Genomic DNA, 27724 nt, shown 5'->3' on the forward strand with positions numbered 1-27724 from the left:
GAGTAAGATAATAACTAGGTAAAAATATATGAAATAATTACAGTGTTTGAACGGCAGAGCCGGCATGAGGAAAATGACTCAATGGAATATTAAACCTGCTGTTGGCAGGAGAGAGCGACTCCGGCCTTCACCTCTTGTGATTTTCAGCCCTAATACCTCACTGAAAACAGATCCAATTTGTCCTCATCCACGTTTATGTGATATCAAAGGTGCTGGTCCAATTCAATGAAGATTTAGTCATTCTGAAAGCCTATGGTCCTATAGACTAAATACCAATAACCAAAAGGTTCTGTTTAAAAGATGTACCAGACTTTCGGTAGTTGTTGTGGTCTATTTCTGGTTTGTAAATAAGTTCATCTGTATCATATTTAGATTCCACATACAAGTGATATCATATGATATTTGTCCTTCTCTGACCACATTTCATACGATGCTCTCTAGGTCCATCCATGTTGCTGAAGGATTCTGATTTAATACTCCTGGATGGTGAAAAATCTTTTTTTTTTTTTTTTATTTTCCCACTGTACAGCAAGGGGGTCAGGTTATCCTTACATGTATACATTACAATTACATTTTTCCCCCACCCTTTCTTCTGTTGCATCATGAGTATCTAGACAAAGTTCTCAATGCTATTTATTCAGCAGGATCTCCTTGTAAATCTATTCTAAGTTGTGTCTGATAAGCCCAAGTTCCCGATCCCTCCCACTCCCTCCCCCTCCCATCAGGCAGCCACAAGTCTCTTCTCCAAGTCCATGATTTTCTTTTCTGAGGAGATGTTCATTTGTGCTGGATATTAGATTCCAGTTATAAGTGATATCATATGGTATTTGTCTTTGTTTTTCTGGTTCATTTCACTCAGTATGAGATTCTCTAGTTCCATCCATGTTGCTGCAAATGGCATTATGGATGGTGAAAAATCTTAATACCATGACGAGAAACCTCAGGTTAAGATTTGAATCATCAGTAGTTTAAGAATGTCTGGTCTGGTTCGTAGTGGCGAGCCCCTGCTTTCTCAGTCGACAGGCACTGGACAAGAGCACTAGTTGAAACGCTAGCAGAGGATCTAGTTCAGACCTTAGGAATCCTGTGCCTCTTGACCCTCAGATTGTCCCGGCTGTAACAAGCACCTCTTGATCTTCATCACGTGCCTTGTCTTCTCTGAGGGCTTTGGGGGATCACTTCCATTCAGATCTGACAGACTTCCCTGTTGTCTGACAAACTCCTAAATCGCCTGGTGCCGTTGCAGAATATACACGTGGATAAAGACATGTTCATATCAGACAAACACACTAACGAGTCAGCAGAGTATGGGGAGGGAGGTAAGAGAACTGAGTTCTAGTGCCAAGAATTCCTTTGATGAATTCAGAAAAATCACTTCCCCTCATTCTACCTCAGTGGCCTTACCTCTAAAACAGAGGAGCTGAAGGAGATATATCAAAGTGCTCTTAGAACTCAGGGTCTGGGATTCCGGGAGCCATCTGAAACCAACTCGGTCTATCAGTCATGAGTTTGGCCACTTCAAGTACTATGGCCTTTTCTTAATTGTGTTAAAAGTAAAAATCCAGTGAATAAACCCAGATTCTCTTATAGCACTTTACGAGAATCAGATGAGAACCAGGTTATCTCTCTGGGATTCTTTTCCCCATGAATTCCAGCAGCCATACTGCTTCTTACCAGAACCTAGTTGTCATGATGTCAGGAGTCATGACCTTATTCTATGCAAATATTGCTTGATCATTTGACAAATCATTGGGTTATTGCATTTGGTATTCTCTACTAATGACACTTGAAATAGACATTAGCTAAGTATGTATTTCAGATGGTGTTTTCACATGTTAAAAAATGTGTGTGTGGTGTGCACTGAAATCCTTTCTAAATTGTTATTCGTTCTGGAGAAGACTTCATTTCTATTCCACATAGGGCTTTCTCCATCAAATGGTTAATGCGTCATTCCAGTTTTAGCCACAGGAAGTAATGGTTTCTGTAAACTTCCAGATGCGTGTAAATTTATGAACACACCATACTTGAAATGTTGCTCTCATTAGGTTGCTGTTTTGTTTTTTTTTTGTTTTTTTTTTGTCTTTTTAGGGCCGCACCCAAGGCATGTAGAGGTTCCCAGACTAGGGGTTGAATCAAAGCTGCAGCTGCCAGCCTACGCCACAGCCACAGCAACACAGGATCAGAGCGCGTCTGCGACCTACATCACAGCTCACGGCAACAGTGGATCCTTAACCCACTGAGCAAGGCCAGGGATCAAACCTACATCTTCATGGATGCTAGTCAGATTTGTTTCCATTGAGCCATGACAGGAACTTCCATGGTTGCATTTTTGACATGACATTGAGACAAGAGACCTGATGGGGTGTTCTTTATTCCTTGGCTGCTATCTGAAGGGAATATAGTTTTTTTTTTCCTCTCCCCTTCTTTTTTTATAGGAGTTAAATAAAATCTAAAAATTATATAAATATTCTGAAAGCCTGGAGAGATTTTTATGGGGATAGAGAGAAACCCCAGCACCTCCCCTATAGCCATTTCAGGTATAATCAATTACATATAAAGTTTTATCTGTGTCCCCTAAGAATCTGACACAGTAGGCTGTTGAGGAATGGAATGATGTGTTGCCTGTAGAGGGTTCAAATATTGAACATGTGCCTGGATTTGGCTACAAAAGTACCATCACTCCCAAATCCATCTTAGTAAACAAACACCTGGAAGGGAAAAGCAAGACTTGATGAAACAAATCACTTTTTTTTTTTTTCAGAGGCAAAGATACTTAATTTCCATGAGGAAAAAAGAGAGAAAGCCTTTTCCTAGTCCCTCTAAATTTCATCCTTTGTAGCTCCTAGGGGGCTGTGGAGTTAATACGTGAAGAGTGGGGAGCACTCGGCCCTTTGTTTAGGAACTGGACATGTTGAGTCAGGTCTAGGACACTAGGAACTTCACCAAAAAAAGAGGGAAGGAAGGATGAAAGAGGGAAAAAAGAAATCTCTTTCTCATTAGGATTTCTGCTTATCAGGTGCAATTACTTTTCTTTAAAATTTTTTATTGTTATTTCCCCCAACACACTTTTTTTCCCAGTGTACAGCATGGGGACCCAATTACACATACGTGTATACATAAACTTTTTCTCCCATTGTCGTGCTGCGTTGTAAGTATCTAGACATAGTTTTCAGTGCTACACAGCAGGATCCCATTGTAAATCCACTCCATGAGCAATAGTTTGCATCCGTTGACCCCAAGCGCCCAATCCCTCCCACTCCTTCCCCTCTCCCCCTGGGCAACCACAAGTCTATTCTCCAGTCTGTTATTTTCTTTTCTGTGGAAAGGTTCATTTGTGCTGTATATTAGATACCAGATATGAGTGATATCATATGGTATTTGTCTTTCTCTTTCTGACTTATTTCACTCAGTATGAAGTCTCTGGTTCCATCCATGTTGCTGCAAATGGCATTATGTCATCTTTTATGGCTGAGTAGTATTCCATTGTGTATATATACCACATCTTCCTAATCCAGTCATCTGTCGATGGACATTTGGGTTGTTTCCAGCTCTTGGCTATTGTGAAGAGAGCTGCAATGAACACGTGGGCGCATGTGTCTTTTTCAAGGAAAGTTTTGTCAGGATATATGCCCAAGAGTGGGATTGCTGGGTCACATGGTAGTTCTATGTATAGATTTCTAAGGTATCTCCAAACTGTTCTCCATAGTGGCTGTACCAGCTTACATTCCCACCAACAGTGCAGGAGGGTTCCCTTTTCTCCACACCCACTCTAGCATTTGTTATTTGTGGATTTATTAATGATGGCCATTCTGACTGGTGTGAGGTGGTATCTCATGGCAGTTTTGAGTTGCATTTCTCTAATAATCAGGGATGTTGAGCATTTTTTCATGTGCTTGTTGGTCATGTGTATATCTTCTTTGAAGAAATGTCTATTCAGGTCTTTTGCCCATTTTTCCATTGGGTTGTTGGCTTTTTTGCTGTTGAGTTGTATAAGTTGCTTGTATATTCTAGAGATTAAGCCTTCCTTGTCAGTTGCATCATTTGAAACTATTTTCTCCCATTCTGTAAGTTGCTTTTTGTTTTCTTTTTGGTTTCCTTTGCTGTGCAAAAGCTTGTCAATTTGATAGGTCCCATGGGTTATTTTTGCTTTTATTTCTGTTGCTTTGGGAGACTGACCTAAGAAAATATTCATAAGGTTGCTGTCAGAGAATGTTTTGCCTATGTTCTCTTCCAGGAGTTTGATAGTGTCTTGTCTTATATTTAAGTCTTTAAGCCATTTTGAGTTTATTTTTGTGCATGGTGTGAGGGTGTGTTCTAATTTCATTGATTTGCATACAGCTGCCCAGATTTCCCAGAAATTCTTGCTGAATAAACTGTCTTTTTCCCATTTTATGCTCTTGCCTTTGTCAAAGATTAATTGACCATAGGTGTCAGGGTTTATTTCTGGGTTCTTTATTCTGTTCCATTGGTCTGTATGTTTTTTTTGTTTTTTTTTTTTTTTTTTTTTTTTTGGTACCAGTACCGCACTGTTTTGATGACTGTGGCTTTGTAATATTGCTTGAAGGCTGGGAGAGTTATGCCTCCTGCTTGATTTTTGTTTCTCAGGATTGCTTTGGCGATTCCAGGTTTTTTGTGGTTCCATATAAATTTTTGGATTGTTTGTTCTAGTTCTATGAAAAATGTCCTGGGTAATTTGATAGGGATTGCATTGAATCTGTAGATTGCTTTGGGTAGTATGGCCATTTTTACAATATTCATTTTTCCAATCCAGGAACATGGAATATCTTTCCATTTCTTTACATCTTCTTTAATTTCCTTGATTGATGTTTTATGGTTCTCAGCATATAAGTCCTTTACCTCCTCAGTCAGGTGTATTCCCAGGTATTTGATTTTTTGTGGTGCAGTGTTCTGTAATCCTTTTCTAATATTTTATTGTTAGGAAACAGAAATGTAAACTGATTTCTGAATGTTAATCTTATATCCTGCTACTTTGTTGAATTTGTTGATCAGTTCACGTAGTTTTTGGGTTGAGTCCTTCAGATTTTCTATGTATAGTATCATGTCATCTGCATACAGTGACAGTTTTATCTCTGCTCTTCCTATTTGGATGTCTTTATTTCTTTTGTTTGTGTGATTGCTGTGGCTAGGACTTCCAATCCTATGTTGAACAGCAGTGGTGAGAGTGAACATCCCTGTCTTGTTCCAGATTTTAGTGGGAAGGTTTTTAATTTTTCTCCATTGAGTATTGTATTTGCTGTGGGTTTGTCATAAATGGCTTTGATTATGTTAAGGAATGTTCCCTCTATACCCACTTTGGCGAGAGTTTTAACACCAATGTATAGTCACTAAACACCAATGTATAGTCACTATAGCCACTGTTAGGGGCTGTGGAGGTGGTGATAATGAAAAAAGCCCTGTCTGGATTTGTATAAGTCCTGCCATTTACTCACTGAACAAACGGATCTCCTCTCTGACCCTCGGTGTCCTCATCTGTAAATATTGACCCTTCCCTGTTTGTGGAGCGCATTACACCACCATGTAAGCATATTGAGCTTATTTGTTATAAACTATAAAGCTCGACCCACATTTGAATTGTTCATCATGTTAATCTTTCCAATTGCATGTTTCATCTTTTATTGTAGACATAAGACAGATTTCCCCAACAGGTGAGAAGACAAGAAAAATCTTTGTCCTGACCCACAGAGACAGTGACAGTTTAGTCATCCCTGCTAGGGTTCTATAGATTAGGCACAAGTGTGCAGCTGATGTCTCTGGATCCAACACTCAAGTATTTGTATTGCTTGAGTCCGAGTCAGAATAACCTTGAAAGTTAGAATTATATCCACTTGCTAGCAACTTGATGTTTCAAACCATCTCGGCCTCATACAAGTAAGAGGGACCCTCCCTCCCTCTCCCTCTTTCTCTTTCTCCCCCTCTCTCCCCACCTCTCTCCCTCACTGACTTGCGAGTTGAACCAGTACATATTTTTCAATCAGTCAAGAATTACTCATTTGGTACCCACCAAGTGCCTGGCTATGCTGCTGCCCTAAAAAGAGAGTCTTAAAATGTCATGCCCAGCATTGCAATTCTGAAAGAAAAACTGAGTTATGTGTGCATAAAAGCAAGAGACCCAAGGGTTAATCAGAAAAGAAATAATTTTCGCATAAAATGATCTTTCTTCCTTTTTTATTGTAAGCTCAAAGAGAATTGTAGCAATACAGGTTGAGCAATTTTCTTTTTTATGAATCCCGTGCTCAATTTATGAAGGCCATTTTGCAAGCCATTTACATGCAGTAAACCTTTGCTTTAAGGTTCTGTCATTTACCTTGATCATAATTATTTATAGTCCCTTTAGAAAAGGCCCTTGACTGGTTTAGCTTCCAGGCACAGCACTGCCACAGGACAGTTTTCTACACTGCCTTTCAAGTCATGGTCGTAGGCCAAGACATGCCCAGTCTTGTCGCCAGGTATGAGGCGTGGGGGTATCGTGTAATGGCGAATAAACTAGTTGGAATTAGGAGTCTTGGATTCAAAACCAGCTCTACACTCTTACCATGTAATCCTGGCCAGTTATGCTCCTTTACTGTCGGTTTGTTCACTTGTAGAAAGGAGCGATGCTCTCATCACAAGACTATCAAGCAGGGCTTAACTGAGGTCCTCTATGTGCAAGTTACTCTATGTGTAAGTTATAAAAGAGGAAATGGTTGTATGAATGAATTGTCTATAATATGAATTACTGTAAATTGCTGAAAAAGGAATGGTTTGCCTAATCTAAAATCTTTCTTGGGCACACACTCTTTTTCCTACTGTAATCCACGGAAGAATGTAAACTGAGAGCAGGGGCCTTTACCAGACATATACAGTAACAATCGAGTATCTGTTGTCTTAATGGATAAAATCCTACATAGATGTCATTGTGCTGGGTGTGGTACAGAATCCAAGAAAAATATTATCCCAAGCCTCAAGAGCTTATAGATACGATGACTAGCCATCAATGCAGAAAAAGCCATTATGAGTTATGAAGGGATGGTATAAAAACTGTGTCTGAGTGCCTCCCCAGTAGATAGATACAGCAGGACCCTTTCCTCATCCTGACCCTGGGTGAGTTTATTCACTTCCAGCCGCATGTGCTTCCCCTGTGCTCTCTGTATCAGTCTCAGTTCCGGCAGGACTGGACGCCCACATGGAAGGGTTTAACTGAAGTGCGTATAACAAAGGATTACAGAGAAGTGTGCAGAACTGTGGGACCCAATAAGAGGTGGTGAGACACCCAGAGACAAGCAACAGCGGGGAGCATTACCACCCCTAGAAGTGGAGGGCAGGCGGGGAATGTGATGAGAGCCAAGCTCGGCACAACCAGTCCTTGTCAACACACAAGTCCAAGTAGAGCCATCCAAGTCTAACTCCCTGGGCAGCTATCAAGGCAGAGTCAGCTGGGTTTGTATGCATTTGGTCCAGCACCTTTACGCAGGTGAGGATTTTCTGGAGGGGCTAAGGAAGGAATTCCATCTGTCCAAAAGGCTGGCTTTCTGAAGCTGGGATCTGTCCCTCTGCCTTTGGAAGTAGCACAATGAAATGGCTAAATGTCTTCCTTGACTCCTCGGCACTTACCACGCACAGCCTTCACAAGGTACAGAACAAGAGAAAATGGATTACGCCCTCAACAATAAGAGGCGAGTCATCCGCCTGGTCTTGCAGTGGGCTGCCATGTATGGAGATGTCCTACAAGAGGATGATGTGGCCATGGCTTTCCTGGAGGTACGTGGGGGTCATCCCTTCCAAGAATGCCTCTTTGGCCGACGGTGCGGGGACTGCCCATAGGCATGGCAGCTGGCTTGGAGAGGCTCGAACTGCAAATTTAGGACTTTGTTGACATGTTCCTTCATCAGAAAGGTACTGTAAGAAAAGTAAAGAAAAGCATCATCCATTGTCCTGCCACTCTAATACCTGGTCGTAGCATGCTAATGTATTTTCATTTGCCTTTGCCTTTGTTGTATTTTCTCCAGTTGTAATCAGACAGTACCCATCATTTTACAGGCTACTTTTTCCACTTTAAGAATTTTTCCATGTCAGTAGATTCTTTCTACTGACATGTCAGTAGAGTCTTTCTAATAAACATGTCTAATGCCCTTCGAGTAGCTAAGCCACAAATATATGTATTTCCATACTGTTGAATATTTACATCATTTCCATTTTCACCTTCCTAGGATAACAGTGGAATGAACATTTTTTGGTGCAAATAGGTCCATCCTATAAGTGGGATTACTAGATGAATTGGTAGATGGTAGATACTTTTAAGTAGAGTGAAGCAGGTAACTTTACTAAGGAATTCCTGGGACCATGAGGAATAGATCTGAAAGGGATATGATTTACTTCATAGCCACTGCTTTAAGTTGAATTTCCCTTTTCCCTCCCATGGTCCAGTCCTATGCTGCAGCATCAACCTGGACAGTGAATCCTTGATGACGCACTCTGTCCTCCAAGACTGAGTTGAGAACCTTAACTCTGTGCAGGCGAAAGGCAATGCAGCTTCTACTTCAAACTTTATCAGTCTATGTGTTCAAGAACAAGTTACCCAAAAGACATGCCCTCCCTCTCTCCTTTTCAGTGACATCACTTGGCAGGCAGAGAGGTGAGGCTGGGAGGAAAGGTGGATGGTGAGAGTCCCTCAAGGCTGTGGAATGAAGGATTTTGAAAATGTAGAGGAATAACATGAGCTTTGGTCAGACGTCAAGTCAGGACTTCGACCCACTGCATTGAGTAAAGGACCATTGTGCAGAGGAGCCAGGGTGGTGGTGGTGAAGTGGCCACTGCTGCTGCACAAAGCAGGGCACAGCTGCTGCTTGGTGGGTGGGTCCATTCCCAGGACATCAGTGAAGAGTCCTGAGCTGGTGGCACAAACTCAGCAAAACTTCAGTGCAGAGCTGAAGACCCCATGCCTGTGTTTTTAACACCAACAGTTAACCACAACTAGCGATAAATATTAAAGAACACATGCTAAAAGAATGTTCAAAATATTAAAATTTCCCTTAAAAATATTGATGTGAAAAAAAGTGCTCTGGAAACTATAAAATAACCTATTGCAGAACGTTGCATTGCATTGCCTTTCATATAAATATCATATAAATAATTTACTCGCAATTTGAAAAATTGTTTTTGAATTTATTGTGGTAGACTATCTCCAACACAAAATTTGCTATTTTAACCACTCTTAAGCCTTCAATGCAGTGGCATTCATTACATTCACAAGGTAATGTAACCATCACCACCACTGGTTTCCGAGATTTTTTTCTCACTTTCAATTTGGAATTTAAACATGCTGTAACATTTTTCTTTTTTCTTTTCTTTTTTTTGGTCCCCAATCCATGAAACCACTGTCTGGAGATGCTAGTGAGGCAGATGACATAGGGACCCATCTTTGTTGCTCTCTATAGAACTATGTACCTTTTGCAGTTCTTGTTAAAAGCCTGTGACCTTTGCCAATTACAGGAGTTTTATGTGTCTGTATCAGATGACGCCCGGATGATTGCTGCCCTCAAGGAGCAACTGCCCGAGTTGGAGAAGACTGTCAAGCAAATGTAAGGAAGGGCTTGGCTTTGGGGTGTGCTTTCATCAAGTAAGTGCCTGCTGCCTCTCAGTCACACCATCTTCCAACAAGGCCCTTGCTCCCCACCCGAGAAGGGAAAGCTGATCTTTCAACAGCCACTCAGTGTTCTGATTTGTGTGGTCTGGGCCTCAAGGAAAGGGAGTATAATCAGGCCAAATGAACCAAAGGTAACTTCTGCTCAGCTACCTTCTGTGGTGGATGACTACCAAAAGAAAGCCTGACTGACTTCACTTAGTATGAGAGTCTCTGGTTCCATCCATGTTGCTGCAGATGGCACTATCTTGTTCTTTTTTGTGGCTGAGTAGTATTCCATTGTGTATATATACTCCATCTTCTTAATCCAATCATCTGTCAATGGACATTTAGGGTGTTTCCATGTCTTGGCTATTGTGAATAGTGCTGCTATAAGGGAACAAATAAAAATAATTATAAAATTAAAAGAAAGCCTGGGAGCCAACATCCACCTTGGGTCCCTTTGGGTCAAGGCAGTGAAACCAGTAATAAAGTGGTCAGTGGCATTTAAAGAAAGTTTGAGAATGACTTATATGGGAAACTCGCTTTCTGCTACCAAAGCTGTTGACGGTGAATACTTGTGTCCTCTTGGTGGAAACAGAGAAGGTTTTTACATGCCGTTCTTTGAGCCATTGATTAAACGCTGGAGAGAGTGTGCGCTACTAGGTAGACTGTGAGAGCTAGAAATCCTGGCTGTTCACATCCGTTCCACCTGAGACCTGCCTGTGGCAAGAGCTGACCTCTTAGCTGTCTCCTCTGTGCTTAGGCCTCTCGGGATTCAAATGAGGTTCATACTGCCTCCTGAAGGAACACTGTGCTTTTATTTTCTAAGAGAAGATTAAAGTTATATATACAAATGCAGCCATTTAAAATGATAGTACCGACAGTATTAAACAATGTGCTTTCTCTATTTTTCATAGTTCAGAAGATGCAAAGGCTCCACAAAAGAAGGTAAGTGGTGGGGGTTAGAATTCTCTAATTGTCAGTGCCCAGTAGAATGACAGGTCTCTAGACATTTTATATTGCATTAAGCGCAAGTGATGTTTTGTAAATACAAAGTGTGTTTTCGTCATTTCTTGACTCTGACTGCTTCTCAAGTGTGTGTCCTCCAAGCTGCAGATGTGCATCTGTCATTCTCCCCTTGTGATAGTTGCTGCTGTTTTTATTTCCACAGCACAAAGTTCTTTTGCAACAGTTCAACACAGGTGATGAAAGATCCCAGAAGCGCCAGCCCATCCGCGGCTCTGATGAAGGTGAGAATTTTCTTCCACCTCACGGTCGTGTAGATTATTTAAAGTCAGAATAACATCTTCTTCCTGGGAATCATCCCCTTGGACCCACAGAACAGCTTCTCTTGGCTGTCCCTTTGCACTCCAAATGGTTTGCTTGGAGGTGCATTCCAGTTATTTATGTTCTTGAACTCTGTGCCTGGAGCTGAAGTGCTCACATTTCACTGATTCGGCCCCACCCCCACTGCCACCTTTCCTTGATGGAAAGATTATCTCAGGGATCCATTGTTCAGGTGGGAGGAGGGTGGCTGGTACTTTGAAGATGCCTTGGAGGTGAAGCAGCGGGGTCACCTGTAAAGCAGGATTTCTGCCCTGGGACCACGCCCTGGCCCTGGGACAGCCTTGTTAGAGCCATCAGGGAGGTACAGATGCTGGCTGTTACTGTTTGCTTGGATAAGATTTTTCCAAAGAAAATAAAATTAATAATAATGGTCAAATCTTCATTTTAAGCCACAGATGACTCTTATAATTTAGGAGAATTTGGGAGTACCCCAGATTTAAGAATTGCAGTAGCTGGAATTGCTTCCAGGATTTGGGTGTTGAGAGGTGAACCTGTAAATGCCATCTATGGGTCTGCTGAGCTCAACTTCTGAGCTCTGTGGCCCGGCCTCAGAGTGTACAAACCAGCGAACAAAGGAACAGGGATGTCGGTGAACGTTCACGGCCTCTGGCAGAAGCACTCCCATGTGCAGGGATGTCGATGTTGGTGCCCCGCCACTGCACCAGGCAATAAGAATCTACTGGTCAACCTACAGCACAACGCCTCCTGTATGGTAAAAAAGAAAGGCTCGCAGGAGTTCCCCTTGTGGCTCAGTGGTAATGAACCTGACCAGTATCCATGAGGATGCAGGTTCAATCCCTGGCCTCACTCAGTGGGCCGGGGATCCAGTGTTGCCATGAGCTGGGGTGCAGGTCACAGATGCAGCTCCAATTTGACCCTTAGCTTGGGAACTTAAAAACAAACAAATAAAAAAAAGGCTCGCAGACAAGGGCCGACCCAGAAAATTGCCCTAGACATACTTCTCATTTTTTCCCATGACTTATGTGTGGGTTTTTCACAAATAGCTGTTATGGTGTTTTTAAACTGGGGGTGGCAGCCATGGTCTGTTCTTAGACCAATGCCAAGGTAAGGAGTTTTGGAAGGGGCAGCATAGGCATAGATGAGTACAGATCAACACAAACCGTAAAGGAGTGCCCATCGTGGCACATCGGAAACTAACTAGGAATGTGACTAGGAACCATGAGGTTGCAGGTTCAATCCTTGGCCTCACTCCGTGGGTTAAGGATCCCGCGTGTGGTGTAGGCCGGCAACTGTTGCTCCGACAAGACCCCTAGCCTGGGAACCTCCATATGCTGTGCATGTGGCCCTAAAAAAAAATAATACCAAAAAAAAAAAAAATACAAAGCGTAAGAATGGCTCGATGATGCAAGGTTTGGAGGGTGTCCAGACACTGTGCAGAGCTTATGGTTTTCTTTGAGAACTCCCGAAACCACCTTACCATATCACAGCCGTCTTCCCAACAGTGCTGTTTAAAGTCTATTGCATGGACCACACCTACACAACCATCCGGGTGCCCGTGGCCGCCTCGGTGAAGGAAGTCCTCAGCGCAGTTGCCGACAAACTCGGCTCTGGGGAAGGCCTGATCATCGTCAAGATGAGTTCTGGAGGAGGTAACAGGCTTGCGCCAAACAGTGTCTACCCCGTCCAAACACAATCCTGCCAGGAGTTAGCGTGGCCCTTCCAGGCTGGTCCAAAGGGACAAATTCGTGCTGAGTGCGCTCCTGAAAATAAGAGAAATAAACGCGGAAATGTGGTTAGAGGCGGGCTGGGCTGGTGGCTCACATCCCCATCCTGTAGGTACCCACTCGGAGGCAGAAAGGGGTCATCTGTCTAAGCAGCTGGAACTGAGGTCTCTGGTGTGGGTGTCAGCCTGGAGTTCTTTTCCTAGAAGCCCTAAGCAAAAAAGCTTAGGGCGGTAATAACCTATCCTGGAAAGTCATCTGAAAAGTAATATACATATCCGTGTGTATCTGAATCACTTTGCTGTACACCTGAAATAACACAACATGATAAATCAGCTGTTCTTCAATTTTGTAAAAAGCTTAAGATCTTGGAGGCCCTGAGAGGGCACCTGGCTTTTCTAGCTAAAGGTCATGGGTTTTTCACAAGGCTGAAGCTGGTTCTTTTCAGCTGATAGCGCTTTCTGCCTTCCCCAGTCGAAAGGGCAGGACCTCAGCTCACCAGGCGAAATGAGGAGTATTTTCCCTCACGGCATTACTTGACTCCTCTGTGTTCTCCCAAAAAGTCATTTACTCACTCCTCATGTAATTCACTGGCCACTTGGTGTGGCTGTGCTGGGAGACGATGTGTTGGACCCAGCCTATGCCCCCAAGTTGCTCGCAGGCTGGTGAGGAGGGAGACACTATATAAACAAGTAGAGTCCACACAGGAAAGGGTCGAGGCAGGGTCTCGGGTCTGCTCGCGTGGCAGCGGCAGCCTGGAGGAGGGAACCGGGAGGCTGACTTACCCAGTTAGGATCTGATGGTCCTTGGAGGATCCTTCAGGATTGAGTGAGCCATTTCCGCCGTGTTTGAAGGCAAGTGATTCCACTGATGCAGGATTTTTATGTGCATCTTGGGATTCTCAAGACAACCTCTTCCATTTCTGGGCCTGGCACATACCACCCGTGACGTCTGCCCGCCACAGCCCTTCTGGCCCGTTCTTTCCGTAGCTATCCCAGGGCCTCCTTCACCTCCTTCAGGTCTCCCTCCAGATGCCACTGTCTCTTCCTTCCTTTGATTCCCTTTCTAAAACTACAACTCTCTTGGAGTTCCCGTCGTGGCTCAGTGGTTAACGAATCCGACTAGGAACCATGAGGTTTCGGGTTCCATCCCTGGCCTCGCCCAGTGGGTTACGGATCTGGCGTTGCCGTAAGCTGTGGTATAGGTCACAGACGCGGCTCGGATCCCAAGCTGCTGTGGCTCTGGCGAAGGCCAGTAGCTACAGCTCCAGTTAGACCCCTAGCCTGGAAACCTCCATATGTCGCAGGTGCAGCCCTAGAAAAGACAAAAAGACCAAAAAATAAACAAATAAATGCATAAAACTAAAACTCTCTCCCCCTTACACGTACTTCAGCGCCTCCTTCCCTGCTGTATTGTTTCCTCCTCCTCACCGGCTTACCCTCTGATACATTGTCACTGTCTGCACCCCTCACTATGACACAAGCTCTTTTTGGACTGGGGCTTTTTTCTGTATTGTTCCCTTCTGTATCCTCCATGCCTAAGTGTCCAGCATATAGTAAATGCTAACGAAAGATCGGATGAATTAATTTTTTGAACACAGGAGGCTTAATCTGGGTAATGCAGTTGCCCTCCAAATTAGGGGACGACCGCGTTGCTGTGGCTGTGGCATAGGCCAGCAGCTGCAGCTCCGATTCAACCCCTAGCCTAGGAGCCTCCACATGCTGCAGGTGCAACTGTAAAAAGAAAAAAGGGGGGATAAAAAGCTATAGAAACCCAAAACATATTTGTAAAGCTGCTGTTACCATTGTAACAGTGTTGAAATGTGTTCTACCGGACAACTTTTGCTAATTTTTATGACAGGTTTTATATTGTACCTATAACTGTTGTGGTTTCGTGAAATTGTTGCTGATCATAAAACAAAAATATTAGGAGATGAGTGAAAAAAATAGTAATAAATTTTACATCTAAAGATATGTGGGCGCTCAGAATCCACCCAAGTTTTCTAAAAGTCGTGTTTCTATCTCCAGAGTGCTGGGCCTTATTGCCATCTGGAAGCGTAACTTGCTTTTTTGTTTGTTTTTAAATAGCAAGTGTGGTTTTTATATGCAGACCTGGGTGAAGTGACCCTCGGGTATTTCCATTCCTGTTTCGTGGTCATTTCTGATGGCATCCTGAGTGTCGTGTGCCTGCGTGAATCCCGGTTCTTTTTTATTCAGTGGGTCCCTCCACTGCTGTATTTTATGCAGTCACTCCACGTGTCCCAGTTAATTCACCAAGCTGGCAATTTGTTGGTGTGATTAGGGCAGTGCAGCACGTCTCAGATGCATTTAATAGGCAATCTCATGCTTTTTATGTTCACAGAAAAGGTGGTGCTCAAACCTAATGATGTTTCAGTATTTACGACGCTCACCATTAATGGACGCCTGTTTGCTTGCCCGCGAGAGCAATTCGATTCACTGGTAGGTGTGAATGGCCTCCTCAGAGTAGTGTCAGCAATCAGAAAAACTTGTCCAGAGCTTAATTTTGCCGTCACGTTGAACCTTTGCCGAACAATCTTGAACGCTGCTGATCTTTATCTTTTCTGTGGTCTATTAGCTAAGTCTCAGATGTTGGAGCTCTAGATTTTCCTTGGTGGAAATTAGCCAAGTAGCAAGCACCACTGTTGGGGCCTAATAATTCAGCTTTCGGAACTCTTTGTAATAACCCACCTCCTTGAAATGCCCCCATTTTAAATACTCATATTAAAAATCTGAATGCTTAGTGGCCAGGGTAGAAATGATTTTTTTTTTAAAGACAGGGTATTGCAGTTTTTCGTCCTCCTTAGGCAATGAAGAAATGCATTAAGGGAGTTCCCGTCATGGCACAGTGGTTAACGAATCCGACTAGGAACCATGAGGTTTCGGGTTCGGTCCCTGGCCTTGCTCAGTGGGTTAAGGATCTGGCATTGCCGTGAGCTGTGGTGTAGGTAGCAGACATGGCTCGGATCCTGCGTTGCTGTGGCTCTGGCGTAGGCCGGTGGCTACAGCCCTTATTAGACCCCTAGCCTGGGAACCTCCATATGCTACAGGAAGCGGCCCTAGAAAAGGCAAAAAGACCAAAAAAAAAAAAAAAGGCTAGATAGGATGGTGGCGTTCAGGTCAGAATATGAAAGACAAAGCTAGAAAGTTTGCATCTCCACCTGAGTGGAGGTTTGGAATCTGAAGGCGCCGGCCTGAGGATTTGCATGCTTGCCAGGCCGGAGTCTGCCTCGAGTTCACTGCACCCAGGCGATGTTCAAGGCAATGCCTTGTGATGGTGCCGGGCAGAGCCTGGGCACAGGTGGTCACCTGAACGTGGTGAATTTACAGGTCTCAAAAACCTCTAACAGGAGTTCCTGTCATGACTCAGCAGTGAATGAACCCCACCAGGATCCACGAGGACGCGGAGTCCATCCCTGGCCTCGCTCAGTGGGTTAAAGATCCAGCATTGCCAAGAACTGTGGTGTAGGTCGCAGACACAGCTCACATCCTGCGTTGCTGTGGCTGTGGTGTAGGCCGGTGGCTACAGCTCTGATTCGACCCCTAGCCTGGGAATCTCCATATGCCACGGGAAGCAGCCCTAGAAAAGGCAAAAAGACAAAAAGGAAAAAGAAAAAAAGAAATGCATTAAGGCAGAGCCACCCTCCAGTCCAAGGAAAAGGCTGTTCCCTGGAAGCGCTCTCTCCATCTTGCGTAGGGAGTATCAGAGGCCCCCCGTCTTCCCTAAGTCTCCAAAACACTTGTTCGTAGCCCCCCACAGCTCTGTGAATCAAGGCTGAATCAGCCATGCCAGTAAGGGCCTTGCCCTCTCTCCTTTATGCAGCTGGTAGAGTTCCTTTCTATTTCTCCTACAAAAGTTAGGCATGGAAGTGAGTACCTATTAGAGGACCTTAGCCTGTGGGACCAGTTCAGATGATAGAAACCTAGTTTTTTCCATCTTTAGACACACAGGGCTTCTTTACCAAGACAAGTGCAATGCAGGCACTAGAGGGAAAGTTGCATCGCATTTCAGGAGGAGAGTTCAGACGTAAGTGATGCATGAATACGTTCAGTTTAATCAGATCAGTACCTTGGACATTGTTGAGCCTGTTTAGCCTCGACATCATGCCAGCATCCTCCTGGTTTGGGGACAGCTCTCTGTGCCCCGAAGCGCAGTGGCATGAATTTGCAACATCTTGAATTCACCTGGAAGGGAACGTCGCAAGCAGGGTGCTGGTTCTCCCGATGCTCCCTTGTGCATCCAGCCCAGGAGCACCCTGGCCTCCCTCAACCACCACTGCTGTACGAGCCTAGTCTGCTCACAGTCCCTTCCATATATTGTGCACCATCAACATTCACTGCTCTCTGAGAAATAAATATTTCCCGACCTTGAGGAATTGGGAGGGAATGGAGTAAATGAGCCCTATCACCCTCTCTTGGAAGCAAAAACAGCCAGTTTACCCCTAGACCCCGACCGACCCGACTGACTGACTGGAGGTGCTGCATGATGTGTTGGCCTCACAGGGCTCGGGCTTCCCTTGCCAGCTGGCTCCTGGCCACAGCCTCCCATGTCTTGTAGAGACGGAGAGTGTGGACCGTCTCCAGCGCCCTCGGGGGCAGATACTAACTTTTTAAGCCTCTGTTTATTTGCGCACAATCCTGCAGTCTTATGCGCTCTTGGTCCTTAATATCTTCCATTTTAAGGCCTGAGGAATTGCAAGGCATTAACTTTGCAGCAAGAACCCGGGACATGAACGTAAGCCTCACTTCCTCCTTGTCGGTGCCCTGTGCTCACTGGGCTGCCGGTTACACCGTCATACTGAGGACCGGTCAAGCCTTACCTGCCTCACAAACTGAATGCTTTCTAACGAGGTCTTTGAGGACAGCCCTTCTAGGAAAAGCCAGACACAGGATGACTCTGCAGGACAGATTGTTGGCCAAACCTTTGATCCATCAACACATACGTGAGCAGTGCTAGCTTCTGTGTGACGCTAGACTGGTGTCCTGGATCCTCTGTCCTTACGACAGTTATGGTCCAGTTGGGAGATGAAACGAACACAGACAGCCTAGAACAGAACAAATGGTAGGGCCAAAGTTGTCTGGAATGAGTAGAGTGCCGGCAGTTGATCCCAGTTGCTTAGGGCTTAGATTCTAGAGCTTGACTCTCTTGACATTTTAAGCATAAATGTTAGTACAGAGCAGCTTACAGTAAATCGAACACCACTGTACTGTAATTTCATTCTACTTTCATCCATTCACTGGTTCCTCGGTTTGTTGTTTGTTATTTGTAGGGCCTATACCATATCATTCTAGGCATTCTAGATGATTCTGGCTCGAGAATGGTCCTGAAGATGAATCCTAGTACCTCAGGGAGCTCTCTGTATAGTGTGGGACGCCAGAGGGTCATAAGCACCCTGTGTGACAGATGCCGTTGCAGAGCCAGGCACGGGGTGTGGGAGCACAAGAGGAAGAGGATACCAGGGTGGCAGCTTGCTTGAGCCATCTCTTTGTCATAATCAGCACATCCTTTACTGTCTCAGTTTCCTCATCTGGAAAACGGGAGGGTAACAGTGCTCATCTCCCAGTCTCCGCCATCCAGGCTTAACAGAGAAATCTGCTCTCAAAAAGAGCAGAGAGAGAGACACTGCAGGAATCTCGTGCCTCTGTGTAAGTGCTTCTCAGATCTGTCTGTGCAGTGCAGACCCTACATACGACCTGCTGCGCTTCATCTGTAGGAAATTTCCACAGGGATCCGAGACAATGGTCTGAGGAACTGCTTCCTGTGGAGCCCACGGTCGGCATGTAAATTCCCCACCTCAGATGGAGGCGCCCTCTGTGCTGCTCGGATTGCCTCTCTGGTGGTTTATGGAGGGAAGGGGTTAGCCTGCACTTTGCTTGGTGAGCTCTGTTCACTCCAACAGGGGTTTCTGGGTTTCTCTCAAAAGAGATTCAGGATGCTCTGACTAAAATGACCAGCATCCATGGCTGAAATAATTTTATGGTATCTTCTCTGTAATTCTGTGGTTAATTTAATCCCCTCTATGAGAAGCCATAAGACCTCAAGGGAGAGAGATAAGGAGTCAGGCTGAGGAGAGAACAAACCCCAGGAGCAGAGTGAGAGGGCAGGTCCACAGCAGAGCAAAGGGGCTGTGTTCACGGTAGCACAGGCAAGAGAAGGCAGACTGCAGAGACCCAGTCTGAGCCTCGGAGAGTCCTCGCACCAAGCATTTAAAAGCTCCTCCCGCTTTTCTAGCGGAGACCTACCCTGCTTGAAACCATTCTCCTTACTTGACCGTCAGCTTCAGGTCTGTTCCCTAAGTTTTAAACCTTTGGAATGGAATTCCCGTCATGGCGCAGTGGTTAACAAATCCAACTAGAAACCATGAGGTTGCGGGTTCAATCCCTGGCCTCGCTCAGTGGGTTAAGGATCCGACATTGCTGTGAGCTGTGGTATAGGTCACAGATGGGGCTCGGATTTGGCGTTGCTGTGGCTGTGGTGTAGGCCAGTGGCTACAGCTCCAATTAGACCCCTAGCCTGGGAACCTCCATATGCCACGGGTACGGCCCTAAAAAGACAAAAAAAAATAAATAAATAAACCTTTGGAGTAACGGTTTTTCTATGCCCTGCTTAGAGGGAATCAGGAGCAGGTATTAGCTCGTGCATCTGGTGCCGAGCTTGTGAGCCTTCCCGTGCCTCTGCACTGATGCAGCACAGCTAGGAAGGGAGCTAACCTTGGAGGGGCTGGCAGGGGCCTCCTCTGTGCTGGGCACTGTGCTTTACTGAAATTATTTCTGTCCAATTCTTTAACAAGCCAGGATACGAGGTCCTGGGGCCCCACCTCATCAGAATTAGAAACAAGACAGTCAAGAGCTTAGGGAACTGATCCCAGTCCATGTAGTTAAATCGAGGTTTACATTGAGAGTCTGTTGCTCTCTAAAGCTGGTGCTAACCTGTTCTGTTACAAAACCCTAACTCCCCATCCGGTACTCAAGGACTTGCTAAAGCTGTTCAGACTGTCCGTTTGGTGCCCCTGAGCTCTCTGCTCCTGCCGAGCAAGTCCCATGACAGTGTCCCGGCCTTTGTGCTCTCATGCTCAACTTCAGCCTATGACAGACCATCATGGGTACTCAGGGGAAATCTCGCCATTCTAAACCTGCCCAGTTTTGTCTGTTTGATCGTTTAAAACACCCAGCCTCTTTCTCCAAGAACCTCTTCAGGTCACACATTCATGTGAAATGCCTACTAACTCTCCAAAAGCCCATTCATGTTTCCTCATCTGTTTCTCCACGTCTCTGGGAAACAGGTGTTTGTTGACACTTCTGTCTGTCCCTTTATACGTGCAAATGAATGCCAGCAGCTGACTCCTTATTGATGTGCAATGCCATCCTTGCTGATCAGGGCTGACTCCTCTTTTAAACTGCAAATGTTCAGGTGCCCAGAATGCGGTGGGCACTTATAGAATGTAAAGGTTATGGGTAATGATGCTAATGATGATGGTGATAGAATGTGAATGATATTAGCACTTCCAACCTAAATACGGAATATTAAATATGTTTAGCATATTGGGAAAATTCTTTCATGTGACTTTTGCAACTTGAAATATTACAGATCAATTGGTATTAACATACATAAGTTTCTAATAGATATAAATCGTTCATCTTATTAAGGAAAAGCACCATAACACATTTGTCATAAAATAAAAATAAGATGGAAAGAAAATCTTGACCAGGGGTCATCTAGATAGTAGCAGAGTTTAGTTTTCTTTTTCTTTTTTTTTTTTTTTTTTTTTTGCTTTTTAGGGCCGCATCCAGGGCATATGGAGATTCTCAGGCTTGGGGTCTAATCAGAGCTACAACTGCCAGCCTACACCACAGCCACACCACCACCAGATCTGAGCTGTGTCTGCAACCTACATCACAGCTCACGACAACGCTGGATCCTTAACCCAATGAGGGAGGCCAGGGATCAACCCTGAAATCTCATGGTTCCTAGTCAGATTCGTTTCCGCTGAGCCACGATGGAAGCTCCCAGTTTTCTACTGCCTAACCTAAAACAGCCTGACCGTATGACTATCATTCCTAGCTCAGAAAGTGGAGGAGTTGGACAGCACAGATAATCACAGAGCTCCCTCTCACCAGCCCCTGCAATAGTAAGCAGCATTGTAACTAAACACCCAAAACCACCATGCCAGCACCTGCTTTGGAATAGTTCCAGTGGGAAATAAGGGAAAAAGTCCCCAAGAACTTCTTACATGTTTACCAGGGGAAAGGAGTTGTTTCCAGGGAGCTCCCAGGCCCACGCCGAAGAGACCCTCCATGGGTCAGCCTTTTCTGAATCTTATTTGCCATGGTCCACGTTTTTCAGTAGGTGGGATTGGTTAGAGTGATGGTGCTGACACTAAAGATGGCACTGAAGCAAGCAAGCATTAAGAGCAAAGGCATCTTTCTCCTCTGGGTAAAATCAAAGTCAAACTTTGTAGACATTCCTGAAAGCGTCTCCAGAATCCTTTCCCATCAGAAACTCCTTAGAGCATTTAGCTTATCTGTTCTGAGATTCTGTTTTGAGATTCTGATTTACTTTTGCATTATTATTCATAGACTCCCTTGCCAGAACAGGAGGGCCCAACTGTTGGAACAGTGGGAACTTTTGAACTGATGAGCTCCAAAGATCTGGCATACCAGATGACAATTTATGATTGGGAACTCTTCAACTGTGTGCACGAGGTAAGGTGCTCTATTTAAGAGCATTGAGTCGTAGGTACCATAGCAATTCTGGATGCAGCCTGCAAATGTTAATGCATGCTGTGACGTGGAAACTATAATATTTTTAGCATTGAGTTTATTAATAAAGTCTGTTTATGAAGTCTTTGAGCGGTAAAGAAAAATCTTAATAATTTACAGTAAGCTCTGTCTTTCTGAGTATATTAAGCCAATAGCACCTAGTCTGCAGTTACAGCTTCAACAAGCCTCACTGAGCCTTCGGATCTTCCAAGTTCAAACTGAAACCCAGTCAGTGATTGTATTCACTGACCAATATTGATTTGTCGTGTCAAAGAGAAAAGCTGAGCTGTTGTTTTGATTTAAAAACAAAGATGTGACATTGTTTTCCTCTCTTCTAGCTGGAACTAATCTATCACACATTTGGAAGGCATCATTTTAAAAAGACCACAGCGAACTTGGATTTGTTCCTGAGGAGGTTTAATGAAATTCAGTTTTGGGTTGTCACTGAGATTTGCCTTTGTTCCCAGCCCAGCAAGCGTGTTCAGCTCTTAAAAAAATTCATTAAGATAGCGGCCCAGTAAGTATCAGCTTGGAGAGAGAAAAATGTTTGAGCTGAATTTTCATTCTGTCCCCTTAGATTACACCTTAAAGAGAAAAGTGAGAGATAAAATCTCCTCATGCACCGGGACCAACCTCAGGGGCTTAAGAAGCGCTGAACTCTTGTGAAACAGGTGTTCTGTCTAGCTTTTGACATCAATGTGTAAATGTTTTTGTCTTTTTAGGGCTGCACTCTAGGCATACGGAGTTTCCCAGGCTAGGGGTTGAATCAGAGCTACAGCTGCTGGCCTACACCTCGGCCACAGCAACATAGGATCCGAGCCACGTCTTCGACCTACACCACACCTCACAGCAGTGCCAGATCCTTAACCCGCTGAGCAAGGCCAGGGATTGAACCCGCATCCTCACGGATACTAGTCAGATTGGTTTCTACTGAGCCACAGGAACGCCACCAGTATGTAAATTAACATCTTAGAGCACTGATGCTCAAGTTAAACTTGTGACCTCTTTTTGTTCTGAACTAGTCAGACTTTGTGCCTCCTTCAGTTTAAATGAGTCTTTTGGCAAAGTTCTGCTGTACAAAGTTTGTTTTAAAAGGCTGGGCGAGTCGAGGTCGAACATGACACGTTCTCGCCAGTAGAGGGCAGTAGGAACATGCATGTGGCAGGGCATCCGACTCAGCCAGGATAAAAATCAGTAAAATGCATAAAGGCAAGCTAACCTGGTTCACGGAAATCATCTCCAAAAACATCGGAAAAAGCAAGCATCTTACAAACATTCTATTTAACAGCACTTCATGGGAAACAATTTATTTACCACAGGGGCCAGTTAGATTTCTCCCTGACATGAATGTAATCTTCTCTTGCTATTTAGATATGCCTGACAACCTCCTGTTTACTTCCATGTTTTGGGTATCACCACAATGCTAAAAATAAAAGGCTAAATGTGGCTTGTGGCTGGGAGACTTCTTTCCTTTCTAAATGCACGGAGCTCCAGCCCAGGAAGGTGGGGAGCACAAGTGACCCCAGTTAGGCAGCTTTCCTGAGCCAAATAGTTTAGATCTCATACAGAGTCTGAGCTCCAGAGCTAAACAAAGAAGCAAACACCGCTTGACGTCTTACACATATCAGCTTGCCAAAAGCCTTGAGTTATCCTGCCAAAAGTTTGGGGGTTCGACAGAAGATCCAAATCCCTCCGATTTAAATGCTGGCATCTCTTAATTTGGAAGAGCTGCCTTTTCAAAGAAAGGTTTGGTAAAGTGTTGCTTCTGCATTTCTAGTTGAGCTCCTTTCCCCAGGAGCCTAACGGGCTTGTTGCAAGGGACAAATGCCTTGGCGTGTATGGACGTTGTGATAGTCTGTCTTCCCCATTACAAGAAGTACACTGTCCCCTCCCCTGGCGGTGCTAAGTGCAACAAGGGGAGCAGAGATGAAGTCTGCACAAGGACGTGGAGATCAGAGAGGCTTTGGGGACCCAGTCTTGCAATTTTATAGAGCAACCAAGGAGAGCCTTTCAAACATACAGGAATTTTTTTCTAATGTTTTTGCCTTTCTTAGCTCTCTTCCTTCTGATTATGGGTGGATGTGGCCGTCAGAATATATTGGTTTATGTTATTTAACCATTATTTAAGCTGCGCTGTCCTGCAGTGGAACTCTTTACACAACCCAGCTGGAAAAGATTGTAGACTCAGAAAGCAGGATCTACAGGAATGACCTCTAAACCTAGCGGCAGTTCGCGTGTTTTGTGTGATATTTTTAGAGAACCTCAATATATTCCATTGAAGCTCTTTGACCTGCCCAGAACGTTGAGAAGTTGGGGGTCCAAATGTGGTCCTCACTTTTTACAGGTGAGAAGACTGAGGCATAAAGATGTCCTGACTTACCTAGGGTGATAAAAGTTATTTACTTGATAGCCGTGACCAGAGCCGTGAGCAGAAAGGCAGGGCTGTGGCCTTTCATGATCACACCCAAAGGACAGACACAAATGTGTCCTGACCACTCACTGGCTACAGCCCAGGGGCTCTGAAATTGCCCTCAGCCCCTGACTTGAGAGCTACCACCCTGCAGAGAGTGAGGTCCCCGCTTGCTTCCTCACCGGTGCAGGAGATGCTCCATAGCTTCTCTAAATCCGTTTTCCCATTTCCACACAGCCCATGTAAGGATCACTCACTGCTGCCTCTGCGAGGAGAACACAAGCAGCAAATGCAACAATTAGCCTTTTGCAAAAATGCTAATCCAGACAAGATTTAATTATGATGTAGTCAACTTAGATAATCATATTGATTTGTGGTAAAGGATTTGCACTCGTTGCAAAATGAATTCTTCTTTCCCGTTGCAAGAAGCTGGTATGAAGAAGTTGAAGATTCTTTTTTTTTTTTTTTTTTGCATTTACCTGGGCTAAACATTTCATTCTAATTAAGAACCTTTGGTCTTGTCCCACAATATTCTTATTCCCAAATATATATCCATAAAAGCAAAGAGTGGCCAAAATACAGGTTCAAAATGATCAGCTTCATCAACACTGCTAAAACACAGAGCGGGTAACGTTATTGGGGGTCAGCTGTTGAGGTTACTAGCTGTATACGGGTCATGATTTGTACAGTGATATTTGTTCAACAAATTAGAAGCATTTGCATGGCAGGTGGAAGTTCAGTGTGATCTCCTTGGTTCCCTCAGGCTGCCAGAGCCTGGGGTGTCCAGTTTCAGGCTGGAAGTCTGAAAGCCTCCAAGGACATTTTGCTTCCTCTCTTCAGATCCCCTGAGATGTTTCCTTCCAAGTCCAACAAGGTTTTATCGCTTTGGGGTTACAGTAACAATCCCCCAGGTCGGTGTCTTTAAATTTCCTTCTCAAAACCTGCACCGACGGCCAATACCATCACCTTTCTAAAACTGCGATGAGAAATCAAACAGCAGAACACGGTCACCCAAGTGGAAACTTTTATAATGCATTAAATCTATCATTGCCTGTTCTCGTAAGAGAGTCCTGACGAATATTAATGACCATCAGAAAATAGAACCCTAATTTTTTTTTTTATCTCACTCAAAAGTGACATTTTCTCCCAACATGTGCCTCTTGTGTTTCAGCTGTAAGGAGTACAAAAATCTGAATTCCTTTTTTGCCATCGTCATGGGACTAAGTAATGTTGCTGTGAGCCGCTTGGCACTAACGTGGGAGGTAAGCTTCCGCTGCGATCCAGCTGTGACTTTTGCCTTAAGAATTAAAAACAGAGGCTCACTGGGGTGCTTTAATAGAAATAGCATACACTTGTACAGCAGTGGGAAAGGTGGGACACTTGGAGGGAGGTGACCTGTCTCCTTTTGCCTCAGCATGTGAATTGTAAAAGGTATTGTCCTTTGGTGTCTTGGGGGGGGGGGGAGGTCTTAGCTTCTTGGTAAATAAGATGTAAATAAAAATAAGCTGAGAATCAACAGCGTTGCTTGGATGACTTCAGAGGTTTTGCTTATACGTCCTGCTGTTCTCTGGAAGGTCTTCTTCTTGCTGTTGAAAGAAGCCTTATCGGTAATTAAGCGAGGACAGAAGATCCCTTTGTATCCAGGTAGTCACTTTGCTCCTGGGAGAATAAGCCAGCAGGCCGACTGTGTGGCCCAGCTCAGTACCCATACCAAGTATCTCTTAACCACCTTTCAGACCTCTCTGTGTATGGAGAGAGGAACAAGAGTTGGTTAGAATTCGCTTTGGTGCTGAAGTTATGCAGGTGTGTTGTGAATTTCTGTAGCCAATATTAGTGGTTTGTGGCTAGTTGGTTATTTGTGCTAGAGAACATCCTTATTTTCCATTAGCTAAGTACTCAAACTATGCCTGACCCCTTACATGCGGTCTATAGTCAAAGAAATACTAATCTCTAATAGAACATACACACCAAAATAGACTCGTACTAAAAATAAAAAAGTATGTGTAAGTGGGACACAAAAAGAGGGCAGGGAGGAGGTAACAGAGACTTCATTTGCAGTGATGCTTTAAAAAGCCACCAAAGGCAGCTGTTTGCTTCTCCCAATGTTTTCCTTGAAATAGGTCCTTCCGGCTTCCCTCTTGAAATTGTTTTTTTTCCCTGTTCCTCCTCAGTGTTTGCACTGTTGACAGGACAGGTCCTCACACGTCCTTCTGTCTTGGGTTTCTCTGAAGATTCCAGGCAGATGCAGCACACAGCAGCTCATCCCCTGAATATAGGAATGAGGGAACGGGTGAGGCCTGCATGCCACGTGGCTGGGTCATCTTCCAGCTAGAAAAAGCTGCCGCTGCCAATAAAATCTAAGCCATGAGGCCAGGGGGCAGCCTCCCCTTCTTGGAGCCCACGGCTCTTGGAATCTTAGGAGACCGAGGTTCCCTCTCAAAGAGTCTGCTTTCCCCAACCTGGTTTCAGCTTTTAACCCTCTCGCTGAATCCACAGGGTTTGGTTGGGAAGAACAAAGAAGGTATAAAACCTCATGGGGTCCAGGAAGCAGCCAGACATTAAGGCCGTAGCATGGGGGAGCGCTCCCAGAGTCCCCTTTCCTGGCCGAAAGAGAAAAACCCGGAGGCTGCCTGGGGGAGGGAAAGAGTTCTCTGGCCAGCCCTTCATTCCTCAGGGAGGAGGAAGGAGGAGCACTTGGGCCTGGGAGCTTGTGTTTCCATCCTTGCGTGTTGCTGAAAGGAGGAGAGTCCCCTTTCATCACCTATAAGCCTTTATCTCTAGAGGCAAAATGTAACTGAATCATCTGTAGGAAGCGCTGTCCTTCATAAGCATCTTTGCTTTGGTGTATCTACCTGTCCTGGCCGAGCCCCTCCCACGTGCTTCTCGCACGAGTCGAGTGAGTGGCAGGATGGCAGCAGGAGCAGCGTGAGAAATGGGGCCTGCCCTCTGGGAAGCAGAGAACACGTGTGAGACAGTCAATGAACAAAACGGAAAACAGAGGGAAGCCACGTGGCAAAGGGAATGGCTGGACATGGAGGGGAAAGACCCATTTGAGAGAATGCCAGAGGGAGTGAGACCTCGGAGCCAAGTTTCTTGGCCTTGACGGTGTTGACATGTTGGGCAGGAGCCCTCTTTGTTGGGGGGGGAGGGGCTGTTCTGAGCCACATGGGAGGCTTAGCAGCATCCCTGGCCTCCGCCTACTATAGACCAAGAGCACCTCTCACCCCACCCACCCTGATCTGGGCAATAAATGTCTGCAGATATAACCAAACATCCCCAGGTGGTGGGGGGGCGGGGGTTGCAAAATTGCCCCCAGTGGAGGACCCCTGCTCTGGGAGCATGGGGTGCGGATAGATAATAGTCTTAAGACCATGTTATACTATAGGCTCTCCTGCCTTTGACCCAAAAGCCAGCTAAGGAAAGAATGAGAGACCCAACCAAAAATGTCATTCGCTCCTCACTTTTAAAGTGGTCTGTGTTCCCAGAAAGTCACCACCTAGCGTGGTGGTTTGGACACTCCATGGGGCATGAGACCCCTGCATCCCGTGGCACCCATCCCAGCCTGCCTCCCTTTGCCCTTTCCCCTCAAGCAAGGAGACCGGGTTTCCCTGAGACCCAGAGAGGTGGTAGGACAGTGAGTTTAGAGATGATGAGGAGACCAGTTCCCAGAAACAAAAGAAAACGTCTCACAGCATTCCAAGGGGGATATGACAGACCCATTCAGAGAAGGGAGAGGACTGTTTGGTGGATGGCAGAAGTCTGATTGGTGAGTCAGCAGGGACAGCAGACTTTGGTGTGAGAAGCAGAGCTGAGCCGGGCGTCCGGAGGCCCAGAGCTTGGACAGCACTTCCAGGGTCTTGGGATGGGAAACATATCACGCTGCTCT

General features: G+C 45.0%; 1 protein-coding gene across 1 annotated transcript in view; it reads left to right on the plus strand.

Annotated features, from left to right (window-relative positions):
• RAPGEF4 (Rap guanine nucleotide exchange factor 4) overlaps positions 1 to 27724 on the plus strand; it is a 321221-nt gene that overhangs the window by 271543 nt on the left and 21954 nt on the right. The window contains 9 exon segments of the mRNA XM_021075197.1: positions 7608 to 7758; positions 9490 to 9578; positions 10540 to 10570; positions 10794 to 10872; positions 12433 to 12579; positions 15013 to 15110; positions 21246 to 21371; positions 21767 to 21945; positions 25010 to 25100. Of these exon segments, the coding sequence (XP_020930856.1) occupies positions 7608 to 7758; positions 9490 to 9578; positions 10540 to 10570; positions 10794 to 10872; positions 12433 to 12579; positions 15013 to 15110; positions 21246 to 21371; positions 21767 to 21945; positions 25010 to 25100 (991 nt within the window).

The sequence above is a fragment of the Sus scrofa genome, chromosome 15 (assembly GCF_000003025.6).
Source record: "Sus scrofa isolate TJ Tabasco breed Duroc chromosome 15, Sscrofa11.1, whole genome shotgun sequence".
Classification (NCBI taxonomy): domain Eukaryota; kingdom Metazoa; phylum Chordata; class Mammalia; order Artiodactyla; family Suidae; genus Sus; species Sus scrofa.